Below are 13,432 nucleotides of genomic sequence, written 5' to 3'. Positions count from 1 at the left end.
CATTATTGTTGAGTTTCCACGGCCTCTCTTTTCAGCAGCTTTATTGTCCTCTTCGATTCTCAACCGAACAATGAGATCTTCAAGGGACATCTCCTTGCGTTTGTGTTTCAAGTAGTTTTTGAAGTCCTTCCACAAAGGAGGCAACTTCTCAATCATTGCTGCTACTTGAAATGCTTCATTGATGACAAGACCTTCAATGAAATTTCTGTTAGTAAAAATACTAAGATTATTACTTTCAACATCAATATTAATTTGATTTATACCTTCAGCAAGGAGATCGTGAATAATCACTTGCAATTCCTGGACTTGGGTAATAACAGACTTGCTATCTACCATTTTGTAGTCCAAAAACTTTGCACCAACAAACTTTTTCAACCCGGCATCTTCGATTTTGTATTTCTTTTCAAGCACAGTCCACAGTTCCTTTGACGTTTCCACGCCACTGTAGACGTTATACAAAGCATCCTCCAGCCCGCTTAGAATATAATTCTTGCACAAAAAATTTGAATGCTTCCACGCCTCAATCACGAGAAAGCGTTCAGTTTCTGGAGTTTCATCGGACAGTACAGGAACATCTTCCTTGATGAACTTCTGGAGACTTAGAGTAGTCAAATAGAAGAACATCTTTTGCTGCCAGCGCTTGAAATCAATCCCGGAAAATTTTCCGGGTTTTTCCGCCGGTGCCAATGCTGCCGGTGTCGTTCGGCTTGTTGAGGCATTGGCAGTCACCATTGGAACAGCTTGGTTCTCATTCTCATTAGTCATTTCTGTAAAAGAATGACACAAACGTTAAAATCACGTAGATTTTAATAGAGTACAAAACCACAAAGGTTTTACTCTTCCAGAAACAGTAAGTACAAATACAGGAAATAAAATAAATTCCTTAAGCTTGTTAGTAGACTGTATTTGTAAAATAATTCTGGAAATATAAATGAATATAAACAGAAATGAACATAAACAGAAATGAATAACGAAATAATAAAAAACCAATTCGAGCCCACTGAATTCACAGTGTTTCCTTAAGGAATTTAATCCCCTCCTAGTACCCAAAGTTATAGATTATTTCCTCCCAGGATAGAACGAATTACACACTGGTGTAGTGGTACTTCAAACCCCAGTGTTTCAGCGAACACAAAGTTCGGTAGCAAATCACACTTACTTTTGCTTTGTTTGATGCTAAAAGTATGCAGAAGAAGGAGAGAAAACTCAGAAAATCGTAGTGAAATTCTGAGCAGAATAGTATTGTATTTATAGCCAAAGTTGGGCTGAAATCTGAAGAGGTGCAACTCTTCAGAATGGCTGTTTATGTAAAACGCCCACAGCATAAATGCCATTACATAAATGGCCATTTACTCAACAATAAAGAGGGAAAATTGAAGAGGGTAGTTACTTTTCTGTTACCAAAACAGAAAAACGGATTGGATTTAATATTCATATTCTGTTATTAAAACAAATATTTAATAATATTTCTGTTAATATTTTACTATTAACAAATAAATTTGGTCCAAAAAGTTAATCAATCAATCATTTGACCAAATCCGAAGCCGAGCGAGCGACGACGATGGCGCGAGACTTGCCTTCTTCTCAATTCTTTATGAGCTAGAAGAAGAGCAATTGCTTATATACCCATAAAAAACCTCTTCCTCTTCCAATATGGGACAATGCCCATTTGCCAAGGGGGAACTTAAAATTTCACTCAAAAATTCCATTTCCCTCCATTTTCCATTCACTCTCTTTTAAGTATTCAATATATTAATTAAATACATCCAAAACCCAACAAATTTTAGTTCCCCCTTTCATAAAATTTGCTCCTCGTATCTCATGCCGTTCATATTAGTTATGGACTACTACAATTGAACCCGCTTGCACAAAATTCTGAATTTGGTATAATAGCAAAAATACTTGTATTTTATAATATTAATTAATCGATAAATTATGATATTTTAACCTTTTCTTTGTTTTCGTACAAAGTTGCGATTATAAGGAGTGGTACTTTTCATATGCTTTCTAGATATATCATTCTTTTTTTGAAAATTAGGTAGGACGGCCCTATTTCATGCTATTTATGACTAGGAGAAATCGAGAATACTAGACACGTGAATACAGTAGTATTAAGCAGTGAGCAAGCTTTCCCAATTTCAGACATAGAAAGCGAAACCGCCAAAACCATCATTATCGCCCCGACCTCATCTTTCAACTTCCATTCCCAATTCATTATTCTACTTTCCGTTTCAACCCATTTTCAATCCCCTTGTGTCACTGTTTCTTCAATATGGAATTGAATCACACCAACAACAAGCAGACTCTGCAAGCTGCAATGGAGAATCAAAATCATCTCTCTTATTCAGATTCTTCAGACTCTGAAACAGATAAAGCTATTAAATACTCTTCTCCAGCTCGTTTCCATAGTACCGATTATGATTCAGATGATTCTACTAAGTCCGACACAGATAAAGCTAGCAATATTAATACTAATACTACTGCTACTGCTGCTCATACTACTGTTAATAGAGATTCTACGAAGGTATCTTCCTCGCGGGCGGAATCTCCGGCGAGGTCATCAATTTCCTCCGATCAAATATCTCTTCCTCACGAGTCATTCCATCCAGAGGATAATAAACCTTCTGCAGCTCCGACGAGGAGTCCGCCGGAGAAACCTCCGTCACCGGAAGCGGTGGTGAAACTGTCTATGAAAGAGGAGCCACTGGCTATAGTGAAAGCGGATCTGGTGTTCAGTGATGGTACCACTATTGGGGAAGGTGGCGACGGAGGCGGTGGCAACCGGCGGAGGAAAGTAAGGCCGCCGTTATCGATTTTAAGAAAAGGGAAGAGGGATGAGATGGTGAAGAAAGCGGCTTTAGGTTTTAGGATTTTTGGGTTTTTGTTTTGCTTGGTTTCGTTTTCTGTACTGGCAGCTGATAGGAATCAAGGTTGGGCTCTGGACTCTTTCGAACGTTACAAGGAGTTCAGGTTTGCCACTTATTTTCTCTTTAAATAGATTAATTTAATTCCTTAGCTCATTGTGTTTTTATGAATGATAATATTGGTCGGTGAATTTTTATTGCCAGGTACTCTATGTCAGTGAACGTTATAGGATTCGTGTATTCTGGAGCTCAGGCATTCAGTTTGGCCTACCAATCTGCCACAGGCAAGAACGTCGTGCAGCACCATTTGCGTTACTTTTTTGATTTTGCCCTTGATCAGGCAAGTTGGTTCAGCCCATATTTATGTTATATACATTGACAGTGTGATATTCGTATACTATCAGTATAATTTAACCTGTTATTATAGTTTACTTATCATTATTTACCGAACCTTTTAAAACCTGATTGTGTAAATATTTTCATGCCATCAGTGCATAGAATTTAAATTCTAACACGAATACATTCTTCTGCTCCCCCCTCTCTGGAACACGTGGTGTTTATTCTAAAATAATGAATACAAGACATGCCTTATGCACGCATGTTTCATGGTCAAGTGGGTGCAATGACTAACTACTATAATGGTTTTAAGCTTTAAGAACTTCTGACTTCTTCTCTTTGGGGTAATGGAAATTATGACTTTTATGAAGTATGATATTGCGAGCCTTGATTGAGAGGAAAAATTCGTTAATGGTGGTGATGGATTTGCACTAGCCTGGTGTAAGACTGTTCTAGCTGTCTGCCTCATTGTAAAATGAATATAGGAAAGGGGATCATATACCCCGTAAAAAAATGTTTGTTTGTCATAGAGTTCACTGAAAAATATTCCCACAGGGTTGGAGGAATTTTTCCTTTATGATCATCTGGGGGCCTATTAATTGCTAACTTTCATTGGCTGGAAAATTCTAACAGGTCCATCCAACTGTAGAATCACCTTTCTTTTTTGTGGCATCTCCTTCTGAGCCCTGTATTATTTGCCATATACTTTACCCCTGCTTTATGCCTAAGAACAATTCCTTTTCTGTTTTCATTTATCTTGAGGGAAAATTTCTTCCATTAACCAATATTGACCCCTTATTAAAAATAAACAAATAGATAGTATATTATTAGATTAATGCCATCCCTCTCTGAAAGGCCACGTTTTGAAAGCAGAACCCTGTGAAAGAGGGTGAGCTGTCTGTTTCTTTTTCCCACCTTAATAGGTCCCAAAGTCTAAATCTAAGAGTTACTAAGCTTGTTTGCATACTCTGCACTAGCAGATTGAGTCCTGTGATCAAGTTTCCACGGCTATCTTGTACATATAAACTTTCGCTATAGGCTTTGTTTTGTGTGCCCACTAAATTTCAAAAGGCTAGTAAAATTACTAGAACTCCGCTATCGGCTAACATAATCTGTACAAAACTAAAAGGAATAACACACAGTAGAGATTGGAGAGAGGACAGGTGATAGTTTTTAAACCTTCAGAACCTTCTTTTCTGTTGGGTGCCTTTGTGGATTGGTAGTTCTATTGGGCGCTAAATAGATCTTTAAAATATTTTTTACTTATTTAGCTGTTTCTTTTGTTGGGTTTTCAAGTGAGATCCTTTGGCAGTTTTTATCATTCCATCCTTTTTCTCGTTATTTGTTTACGAATAGCTAGTTTATTTACTCGTACTCAGTGAATACTTCAGGTTCAGTTAATCTAATTCTAAGAACCAATATTTAACAGTTAAAAGGTTATTTTTTTATGTTGTAGTTTGACAAACTTACCTGCACCTAGGCGTGCACCAAAGCGATACATGCATGATAAGATTATTTTGATCTTTCAAAAAGAAGCAATAAACTATTACTATATAAAATGTATGCATAGATACTTTTTATATTTTAGAGCGGACTTGGACATTTGTTGATTAGCCATGAGATGGACTTTGAAAATGCATACTTCAGCTCTAGTTAGCAGATGTCAGTCTATTTGGCATTTCTTTGGATGAAGTTCCTTTTCATTCGTCAAAGTATTCATACGACCTGACTGTCTCCTTCCCACAAAGCCCCGTCACCGAGTGCCCGGAGAGAGGTCCCAAGGATATACCAGCAAGGGTTCTTTTGAGAACCAACTGCATAAACTTACAGTAGTTTATGTCATACTTAGCGGCCGAGGTATATGTAGTGATAGATAATAAGCTGTTACTTTAAAACTAATATGGACTATCCACGTTTTTGGGGACCCGGATAGGTCTTTAATTGAAGACCACCACTGAAGAGACAATTTTAGGTCATATATACAGGAATTCTGATTTTTTTTAAGGTTGAATAAGGAACGAGAGCACATTTGATACTTGTTCAGCGAAGCTGGTACCTGGTCCCCATGGAGCTTAATTTTCTTGGTGACCGGACAATGAACAAAAGGGGTCTCTTATTTCATGCCTAAACTTGTGGAGCTTGCAGCGATACTCATATTTTCTGTTAAAATTTACTGTTTTTCTATATGACAGATGGTGACGTATCTTCTGATATCAGCATCATCTTCTGCTGCCACTCGCATTGATGATTGGCAGTCCAATTGGGGTAAGGACAAGTTTCCTGATATGGCAAGTGCCTCCGTAGCAATGTCCTTCCTTGCATTTGCAGCTTTGGCCTTCAGCTCCCTCATATCTGGCTATGTACTATGCAATGCCAGATCAACATAGTCATGCTATGTTTGGGTCTATTTGTTTGTCATCCTTTGAAGTTTAATGAAACTGTATGATATGAAAAATCAGTTGCAGGTTGTTCCGGTGAAGTATATACTGAGGTATTCTTGAGTTAATAGTGTAGTAATGCTCCCTCCTTGTACAAGTATATATTGTGTGTTGCGCAGTTTTATCCTCTTGTTAGGGAGATCCAATTATTATGAGACAGACCAGATGCATTGCAACTTGTGGGACAAGTTATCGGCCATTGTTGTCTTGTCTGGTTTTTCCAAAGCCTTTGGAATACGTAGGCCCATGACCTTTCGAGAGTCCCATCTTCATGAAGTACCATGATGATTTTTTTCTTTCTGGCAACCACACTTTGGTGCTCGTATTTCTTTCGTGGTTTCTGTAGACCGCAATCTGGTAATTGTCTAGATTTACACGTATAGTTCTAAATTCAAACTCATTAAGCTGTCTTAATTATACTTGCATATCATCCTTCTATATTCTTTGATTTAACTCAGAGGAGCTTATTTTGCCATAATGATTATTAAAGAAAAGAAGACTTGGACATTCACACTGCGAGATGAAAGTAGCAAACCTTATGCCAACTACCGTCTGAATTGATGACAATGATATTTAACCTGCTCCTGTCCCATCTCTAAGCTGTTAATTAACTCATGCCCCTTCTCTTCCATTTTGTAAACGACAATTTTATAAAGTGACACAAAACGACAGAGTGCAAAGCGAAGCCAATTTGCCAACGTCCATTAATTTTTTGTAGGACCTTAAGATTTGCTTGGATATCTTGGGTTTCTTGGAATGCTCTACTGTTTGAACCGGAAAAAAGGATCATGGAAAGAGCGCACTACTAAAAAACATTTGTTTACCGACGCAACAGTATCGACGGACTTTTTTTCGTCGGTATTCCGAAGGACTTTCCGACGGAGTCTCTCGATACTTTTGAATTTTTGAATTTCTAATTTTTTTAAAAAGGAACCGACGGACTTCCGTCGGTGAATAATGATATTTTGACTAGTCAATTTAAATGGTTGTACCGACGGACTCCCTCGGAATATTTTGTATTTATATTTTTGAATTATTTTTTTAGGGTGTCTCTCGGTGCTTTAAAAAAAATAAATGAAAAAGAAAAGTTATCCATGTACTCAATCGCTATTGTATTTACATAATATTTTGAATTTTGTTCTTACAGTACCGATGGACTTCCGTCGGTAATTTAAATATATAATCTTATGCATAATTATTTTTTATTTTTTATTATACAATACCGAGGGAGGCCGTCGGTAAGTCCCTCGGTAAGTATTTACTTAATTATCTTGGTGGTTGATTAGCCTATTTATTGAAATTTACACTAAGTGAAGGTAATTACACTACTTAAAAATATATTAGTGGTAATAAGCTTAATAATTTATAATTACACAAAGTAAAAGTGAATTTGTAGTATCCTTAACTACATTGATTAACCTATACATTAATAATTACACACTAAGAAGAATTGTATTAGTTGTTTCCATAAGAAATATTAGTGATGATTTATCTTATAAATTGATAATTACTGTAAGTAGAAGTGTATTAATGGTTTCCTTAAGTAACGTTAATAATTTATTATCATACACATTGATAATACTAAGTAAAAGTGTATTAGTTGTATTTAGCTTGTAGATTGATAATTACACGAAATATAAGTGTATTAATAATATACCTGTAAGTAATGTTGGTGATTGATTAGCCTATATACATTGATAATAGCACTAAGTATTAGTGAACTAGTGGCATCCTTATATAAGCGACGTTAGTGATTGATTAGCCTATACATTGATAATTATACACTAAATGGAAGTGTATTAATGCTAGTTGTGAGAAATGTTTGTGATTGTTTATCTTTAGTTTGATAATTAAGGTAAGTATAGATTTATTAGTAGTATCATTAAGTAATATTAGTGGTATCCTGAAGTAATGCTAGTGATTCATTAGCCTATACATTGATAATTATACTAATTAAGTAGAAGTGTATTAGTATAGTCTTAAGAACTATTACTGATTGATTAGCTTATATATTAAGAATTACACTAAGTAGAAGTGTATTAGTAATATTAGTAAGAAATGTTAGCGATTGATTAGCTTTTATATATATATATATATATATATATATATATATATATATATATAATTAATTTATAGATTGACAATTAAACTAAGTAAAAGTATATTAATAGTATATCTTTAACTAATATTAATGATTGATTAACCTCTGCATTGAAAATTCTACTAAGTAGAAGTGTATTAGCAGTTTTTTAAGAAATATTACTCATTAATTAGTTTATAAAATGATAACTCACCAAATAGAAGTGCATTTGTGATATCCTTAAGTAATATTAGTGATTGATTAGACTATTAATTGATATTTAACTGGATAAAAGTGGCTTAGTAGTAATTAGCTTGTAAATTAATAATTACATTAGCTTATGATTTATTTTAAATTATTAATAGTATTTTTTTTTACATTAGCTTGTAATTAGAAGGCGGGCAAAGGAATTGGGAAAAGAACAAAACCCTACCAACTCTCGAAGAAGCGCTCCCTGTTTACGCTTTTCCTTCCCCTGCTAACTCTCGAAGAAGCGCTAACTCCCTCCAGATTTTACGCGGCTAACTCTCTACTCAGCGCTCTCGCTGATGTTCTAAGCGGTCATCGGTGACCTTCAGGCAACTTTATCCGGTGAGTTTTTTTCTCTCTATTTTCGAATTATTTCTGCCCTAAATCTCAAAATTAGGGTAGTGTCATCTTCTTGTAGTCAATCCTTCTTTTGAGATTCTGCTCACGATTGCCTACCGAAACTAGAGGTTAATTGAAGGCCTCAGATGGCTGAACCTGGCCGCACTTGTAATTATTTAGACGGAGGTTTTGGTTTATGAAATAGTTTACCTCAGACAATATTTTCACTTTTATTCGTTATGGCATAGTATCCTATTTCGTTCATTATTCTTTATTTGTACCTATGGTGTTATACATTAATTATTATTGTTGGGTTGAAGAAGTACGAATTCTGTTATTTTCTCTATTATAAGAGGTTACAAAGTGGAATGTACATTACATCCTCTTCCTTGGGCAAGGGAAGAAATAAATTAATGCAAGGAGTTACTAAATGTAGTTGGTTTGAGATAATGCATAGAATAGGGAGTTACTTATTGGTCTATGTCTAGTTCTTCAAACTTATGATCTACAAAGTTACTAAACACTGCCTCATTTTCAACTAACTTCATTATATCTGAACTGTCCATCTCTTCATTTTTCTCCATTTTCTTTTTCACTTTCTAACTTTCTAGTATACTTCTCGTGACTAGATTTTCTTTCTTTTCAAAAGGGTGTGTCTTAAATCAATGTATATTGCAATTTCTTGAGTGAATTCTAGAGAAAAAGATGTTAATACTTATATGTGGTTGGATTCCTTGGGCTTTGTTTCTGTGGCTTTAATGAATTCATTGTCTTGCAGGTTTTATCCTTCTAGACCGGCTGCAAATGCAATTTCAACTGTCATTAGGAAGGTTTATAATGGTGCCCACCAGACTTGGGGGAGTATGCCACATAGTCAGCAGCAAGCAATGCTTAATGAGTTTATGGTACGAATACATTGTTTGTAATAAACTATATATCTATCTAACTTTATTTATCTACTAACGCTATATATTTTGACTGCAGAAAAGGTGCACATGGAGTCCCGACGAAGATCATCTTATTAGAAACAATTTTAAAAAGAGGATTGCTCGTCGATTATCAGACACGTTCTCTGATTCTCGGACAACAGATGTAAGGCCTGATTAGGTTCTACCAGATCATTGGGGAGAGCTTCTTAAATACTGGGACACTGATGATTTTAAACAAAAGAGCGAACATGCAAAAGCCGCTCGTAATTCTGAGAAGGGTGGCTCGTTGCACACTTGTGGTTCAGTGTCTATGGGGACTCAAAAGAGGAGATTGGTAATTATTTAAAGATCTCAGTCTTGATTTTTTCCAACATTACATGAATTTATTAACTCTTTTTGTTTCATTTGCAGGAAGCTGCTCTTAAGAGACCCGCGAAACGTGATGAGGTTTGGAAGAAGACCCACACAAAAAGCAAAGTCGGGGAAGAAGCTAGGGTTGAGCCACGAGCTGAGGTGGCTTATGTATGTCACGACCCGGATTTCCCACCCTCGGGAGTCGTGATGGTGCCTACTCGAAGAAGCTAGGCAAGCCACGAAATACAGAAATTCTAACTCTTTCATTTTTAATGCTTTTTAATAACTTGTAATAACAGGTGATCAACATTTAAATAATAGTGAAGGATGGTTTTAAGCGGAAGACTTAGATTAACATAACACCAAAATCGATACGAAAAGCCAACATATGTCTCTACCCAGAAACCGGTGTCACAACATTCACGGACTGTCTATGATTACTACATACAAATGTCTGAAAGAAGGAAAGAAACTCAGTCTGTCTCGGATACAAGTGATAACAGAACATAATAGTAGATAGAAGAGACGCCGGGCCTGCGGACACCTACAGGACTACCTCGGGATCTCTGTGGACTGAAGGCTGGCTCCCAAGCTACTGCTGCTGTCCTAGTACTACTCCGGTATCTGCACAGAGTGCAGAGTGTAGCATCAGCACAACCGACCCCATATGATGGTAAGTGCCTGGCCTAACCCCGGCGAGGTAGTGACGAGGCTAGGACCAGACTCCAGATAAACCTGAGAACAAACAATTAAAGCTGGGAAGGGAAAACATGCTTCGGGGAATAACAGATAAAACAGAATCTCAAGAGAATTATCAAAAAACCAAAATTTAACTTCTAACAAGGATAAGGAAGACAAAGGCAGATTTCACTCTCAGTTCACATCTCGTTGCAGGCATGCAACCCGATCCCATTTCTCATATCTTGTGGTAGGCGTACCACCCGCTCCCATTTCATTATATCTTGTGGTAGGCGTACCACTCGATCCCATTTCATTATATCCCGTGGTAGGCATACCACCCGATCCCATTTTATTATATCTCATGGTAGGCGTACCACCCGATCACATTACATTATATCTCGTAGTAGACATACCACCCGATCCCATTTTATTATATCTTGTGGTAGGCGTACCACCCGCTCCCATTTACAAGCCAACACAAAATCACAAGGAACCCCGGCAAGGGAACAAAAGCAATATAATAACTTTCCGGCAAGGGAACAAAAGCAATATAATAACTTCCCAGCAAGGGAGCAACAATATCAAGACAAACATCCCGGCAAGGGAGAATGAGCTATAACCAATCGTAACCCAACTCCTACTCAGCTCAATTAGTACCAACACTCAATCATAAATAAAATCCACGAAAATAAACTAAATCTTTGCTCAATATTGATAATCCTCAATTAAAGCATCCGTAGTAACATTTAAGAACACAACATCTATCAATTCAAGACTCACGTTTATGCTCGACACCAACTGTCACACCTCTTTTTTACACACCCACCCCGAAGGATAAATGTATAAGGGAGTTTTTCCATTTAAAGTGACATTATTCGAAATGGGATTATTTATTTATTTTTAGAGTCGCCACTTGGGCTAAGATTGGCTTTTGGTGTCCCAAGTCACCGGTTTAATTTAAATCCCAAATTGAGGAAAAATTCGACTTCCCAATTGGAGTCTGCGAACCAGAAATTCTGAATAAGGAATTCTGTTGACCCGAGGGAAGGTGTTAGGCACCCCCGGATCCCGTGGTTCTAGCACGGTCGCTTAAATTATTATAAATGGCTAAAATCTGATTTTTTATACACGTTTAAACCTATAGTGCAATTTTTCAAGATTATTTGCCGCTTTTAATTTATTTTTTACGAAAGTGAACGCCGTTTAAGAGCGTGCCTTTGGATCACGTCACATGAAATGCACCCGGATCCTCAACACCTCTTATCCAACGTTTTAGGATTTGGATTTGGGTTGCGCGAAATGCGTACCCGTATTTAAGAAGGTAAACTTATTAAAACGTGCCTATAGCGACTAGCGGATTATCATCTTTGCAGGGAAAACCGTGAAATTCGCTAAACGGCACGTCCCGAATTCTAAGCATGTTATTATAAGCAACTAATGAGGGCCTCGCTATCTATGCAATTTTATTTAGCGAGGTTCATCTCGTTTTATTATTTTATGGCTAACCTAAAGTAGACTAAGATTTTCTATTCATTTCCGTCTTTAAAGGGGCCTAATTAATTCACATTTATAAATTCGGGTCTCGAATTCAAGTCCGAATTCAAACAAAAGGGGAAACCCTCTTAATTCGAACCCGCCACCTAATTCGAAACCTAAATTTTATTTGCAAATTATTCCCCGTATTCCTATGTATATCTTTGAAAAAGGATTTTTTAACTTGAAGCATTTGTTGGGCCTTGAAACGTGAGATTTCCAGCATTCACTGGGCCTTAAAAGGAATCCAGGAATAAGAAATAGATAGTTTGTTCTATGAACTGTTATAGCGCAACTGGGCCTCAGTGTGAGCCCAATTGGCAGGAGACTCCCGCAATAGGTAGATGGGTAAATACCAGTCCACAAATACTAGGATGATTCTTGTATAACTGGGCCTAGCTTGCACCACCCAAATGTTATATTGGGCCCAGCATCAAATTCGAACATATTCTGGATCTTCACACAGTGAGTAAAATTGAACATTTAGCTTTTTACAAACTGGACACAAACTTTAGAGGATATCCAAGGATTTAAACTAGCATAAATCTCGCAATGGTCTAATGTTTATTGTACAAGATATGATCACGTATTATCACTTAATCCAAGATATTAAACCTACATAAATTAGTTCGAATCTATTATCAAAACAGTCCAAAGTAATCTAACGACAGTCCGAAATAGTCTAGGAACAGTCCATGTTATACAGTCCAAAGTTCATTCGTACACAAATTAGAATCAAATCATCTTAAACTTTCATATCTACTTAGCTATTACTACATAACAACCAAAGTAAGTACAATTTAGGAATCAAATGTGCAAGCATCTCTTTATTTCATCTCCATTTATAGTTACATCAAGCCGAATTTGAGCATGTACCTGGAATTTGAACCAAAAATGGAAGAGGAAGAAGTCAGCGGTAGTAAGCAGTAGCAGCTAATAGCCAAGCACTAGCTCGTACGCAGTCCAGCAATAACAGAAACAGACCAGAATCGAGATATGAAGGACACGACTCCAATAACCACGTAGCAGACTAGATTGAACCAAGACGAATTGAAACTAAACTTAGGAGGAGATTTCTGATCTTCAGCAACTAGAAATAACTCAGAACATACTGATTTGATCTCGAATTTGAGCAAAATTAGATTAGAAAACAAGACCAATCTTAAAACAATATAGCAGTGTCTTCTTTTACTGGGCTTTTTTTTTTGTATGTTTTCTTTTGATTTTTTGCAGAAATGAGATCTAAAAGTAACTTGAACTTCAGGATTCAGATTTTTCTTTGAAATTTTCAGAGGTCCCCTCTAACTTGTTAAACAAGGCAGTGTATGTGCCTTTTTATAGGTAAAACCTAAGGTTAACTTCAGATTTTAGTTTTCTTTTTAGTCCCTTTCTTATTTAGTTTCTTAGTCCCTCATTTCTAAGACTTATTACCCAAGTAACAACACTTATTTCACCAAAACTACACTAAAGTCTTGTTCTAGAAGGTCCTATACCCATTACAATTCCCACACTACCCTTCCCTTACCTTTACAATTACCATTCCTAATAAAACTACCCTTTTCCATACCCAAGCTACCCCTGAAATTCCCTTGGAATTACTGGCTAACTAAACCCTCTTACTTTGAACCA

The 13,432-nt window shown here is 36.6% G+C and overlaps 1 protein-coding gene and 1 long non-coding RNA gene across 2 annotated transcripts; both read left to right on the top strand.

Annotated features, from left to right (window-relative positions):
* Positions 1-2,073: 2,073 nt before the first annotated feature.
* LOC109221655 (CASP-like protein 4A3) lies at positions 2,074-6,057 on the top strand. Its single transcript, XM_019386121.1, has 3 exons — positions 2,074-2,970; positions 3,069-3,204; positions 5,393-6,057. The coding sequence occupies exons 1-3, from the start codon at positions 2,273-2,275 to the stop codon at positions 5,585-5,587; spliced, it is 1,029 nt and encodes a 342-aa protein (XP_019241666.1). The 5' UTR covers positions 2,074-2,272; the 3' UTR covers positions 5,588-6,057.
* Positions 6,058-9,016: 2,959 nt separating this feature from the next.
* Positions 9,017-9,909, top strand: LOC109221654. Its single transcript, XR_002067291.1, has 3 exons — positions 9,017-9,211; positions 9,291-9,569; positions 9,647-9,909. It is a non-coding gene; the product is annotated as an uncharacterized LOC109221654 (long non-coding RNA).
* Positions 9,910-13,432: the final 3,523 nt, after the last annotated feature.

Source organism: Nicotiana attenuata, unplaced genomic scaffold (assembly GCF_001879085.1).
Source record: "Nicotiana attenuata strain UT unplaced genomic scaffold, NIATTr2, whole genome shotgun sequence".
NCBI classification, from domain to species: Eukaryota; Viridiplantae; Streptophyta; class Magnoliopsida; order Solanales; family Solanaceae; genus Nicotiana; species Nicotiana attenuata.
This window is presented reverse-complemented; position numbering and strand designations above follow the sequence as displayed.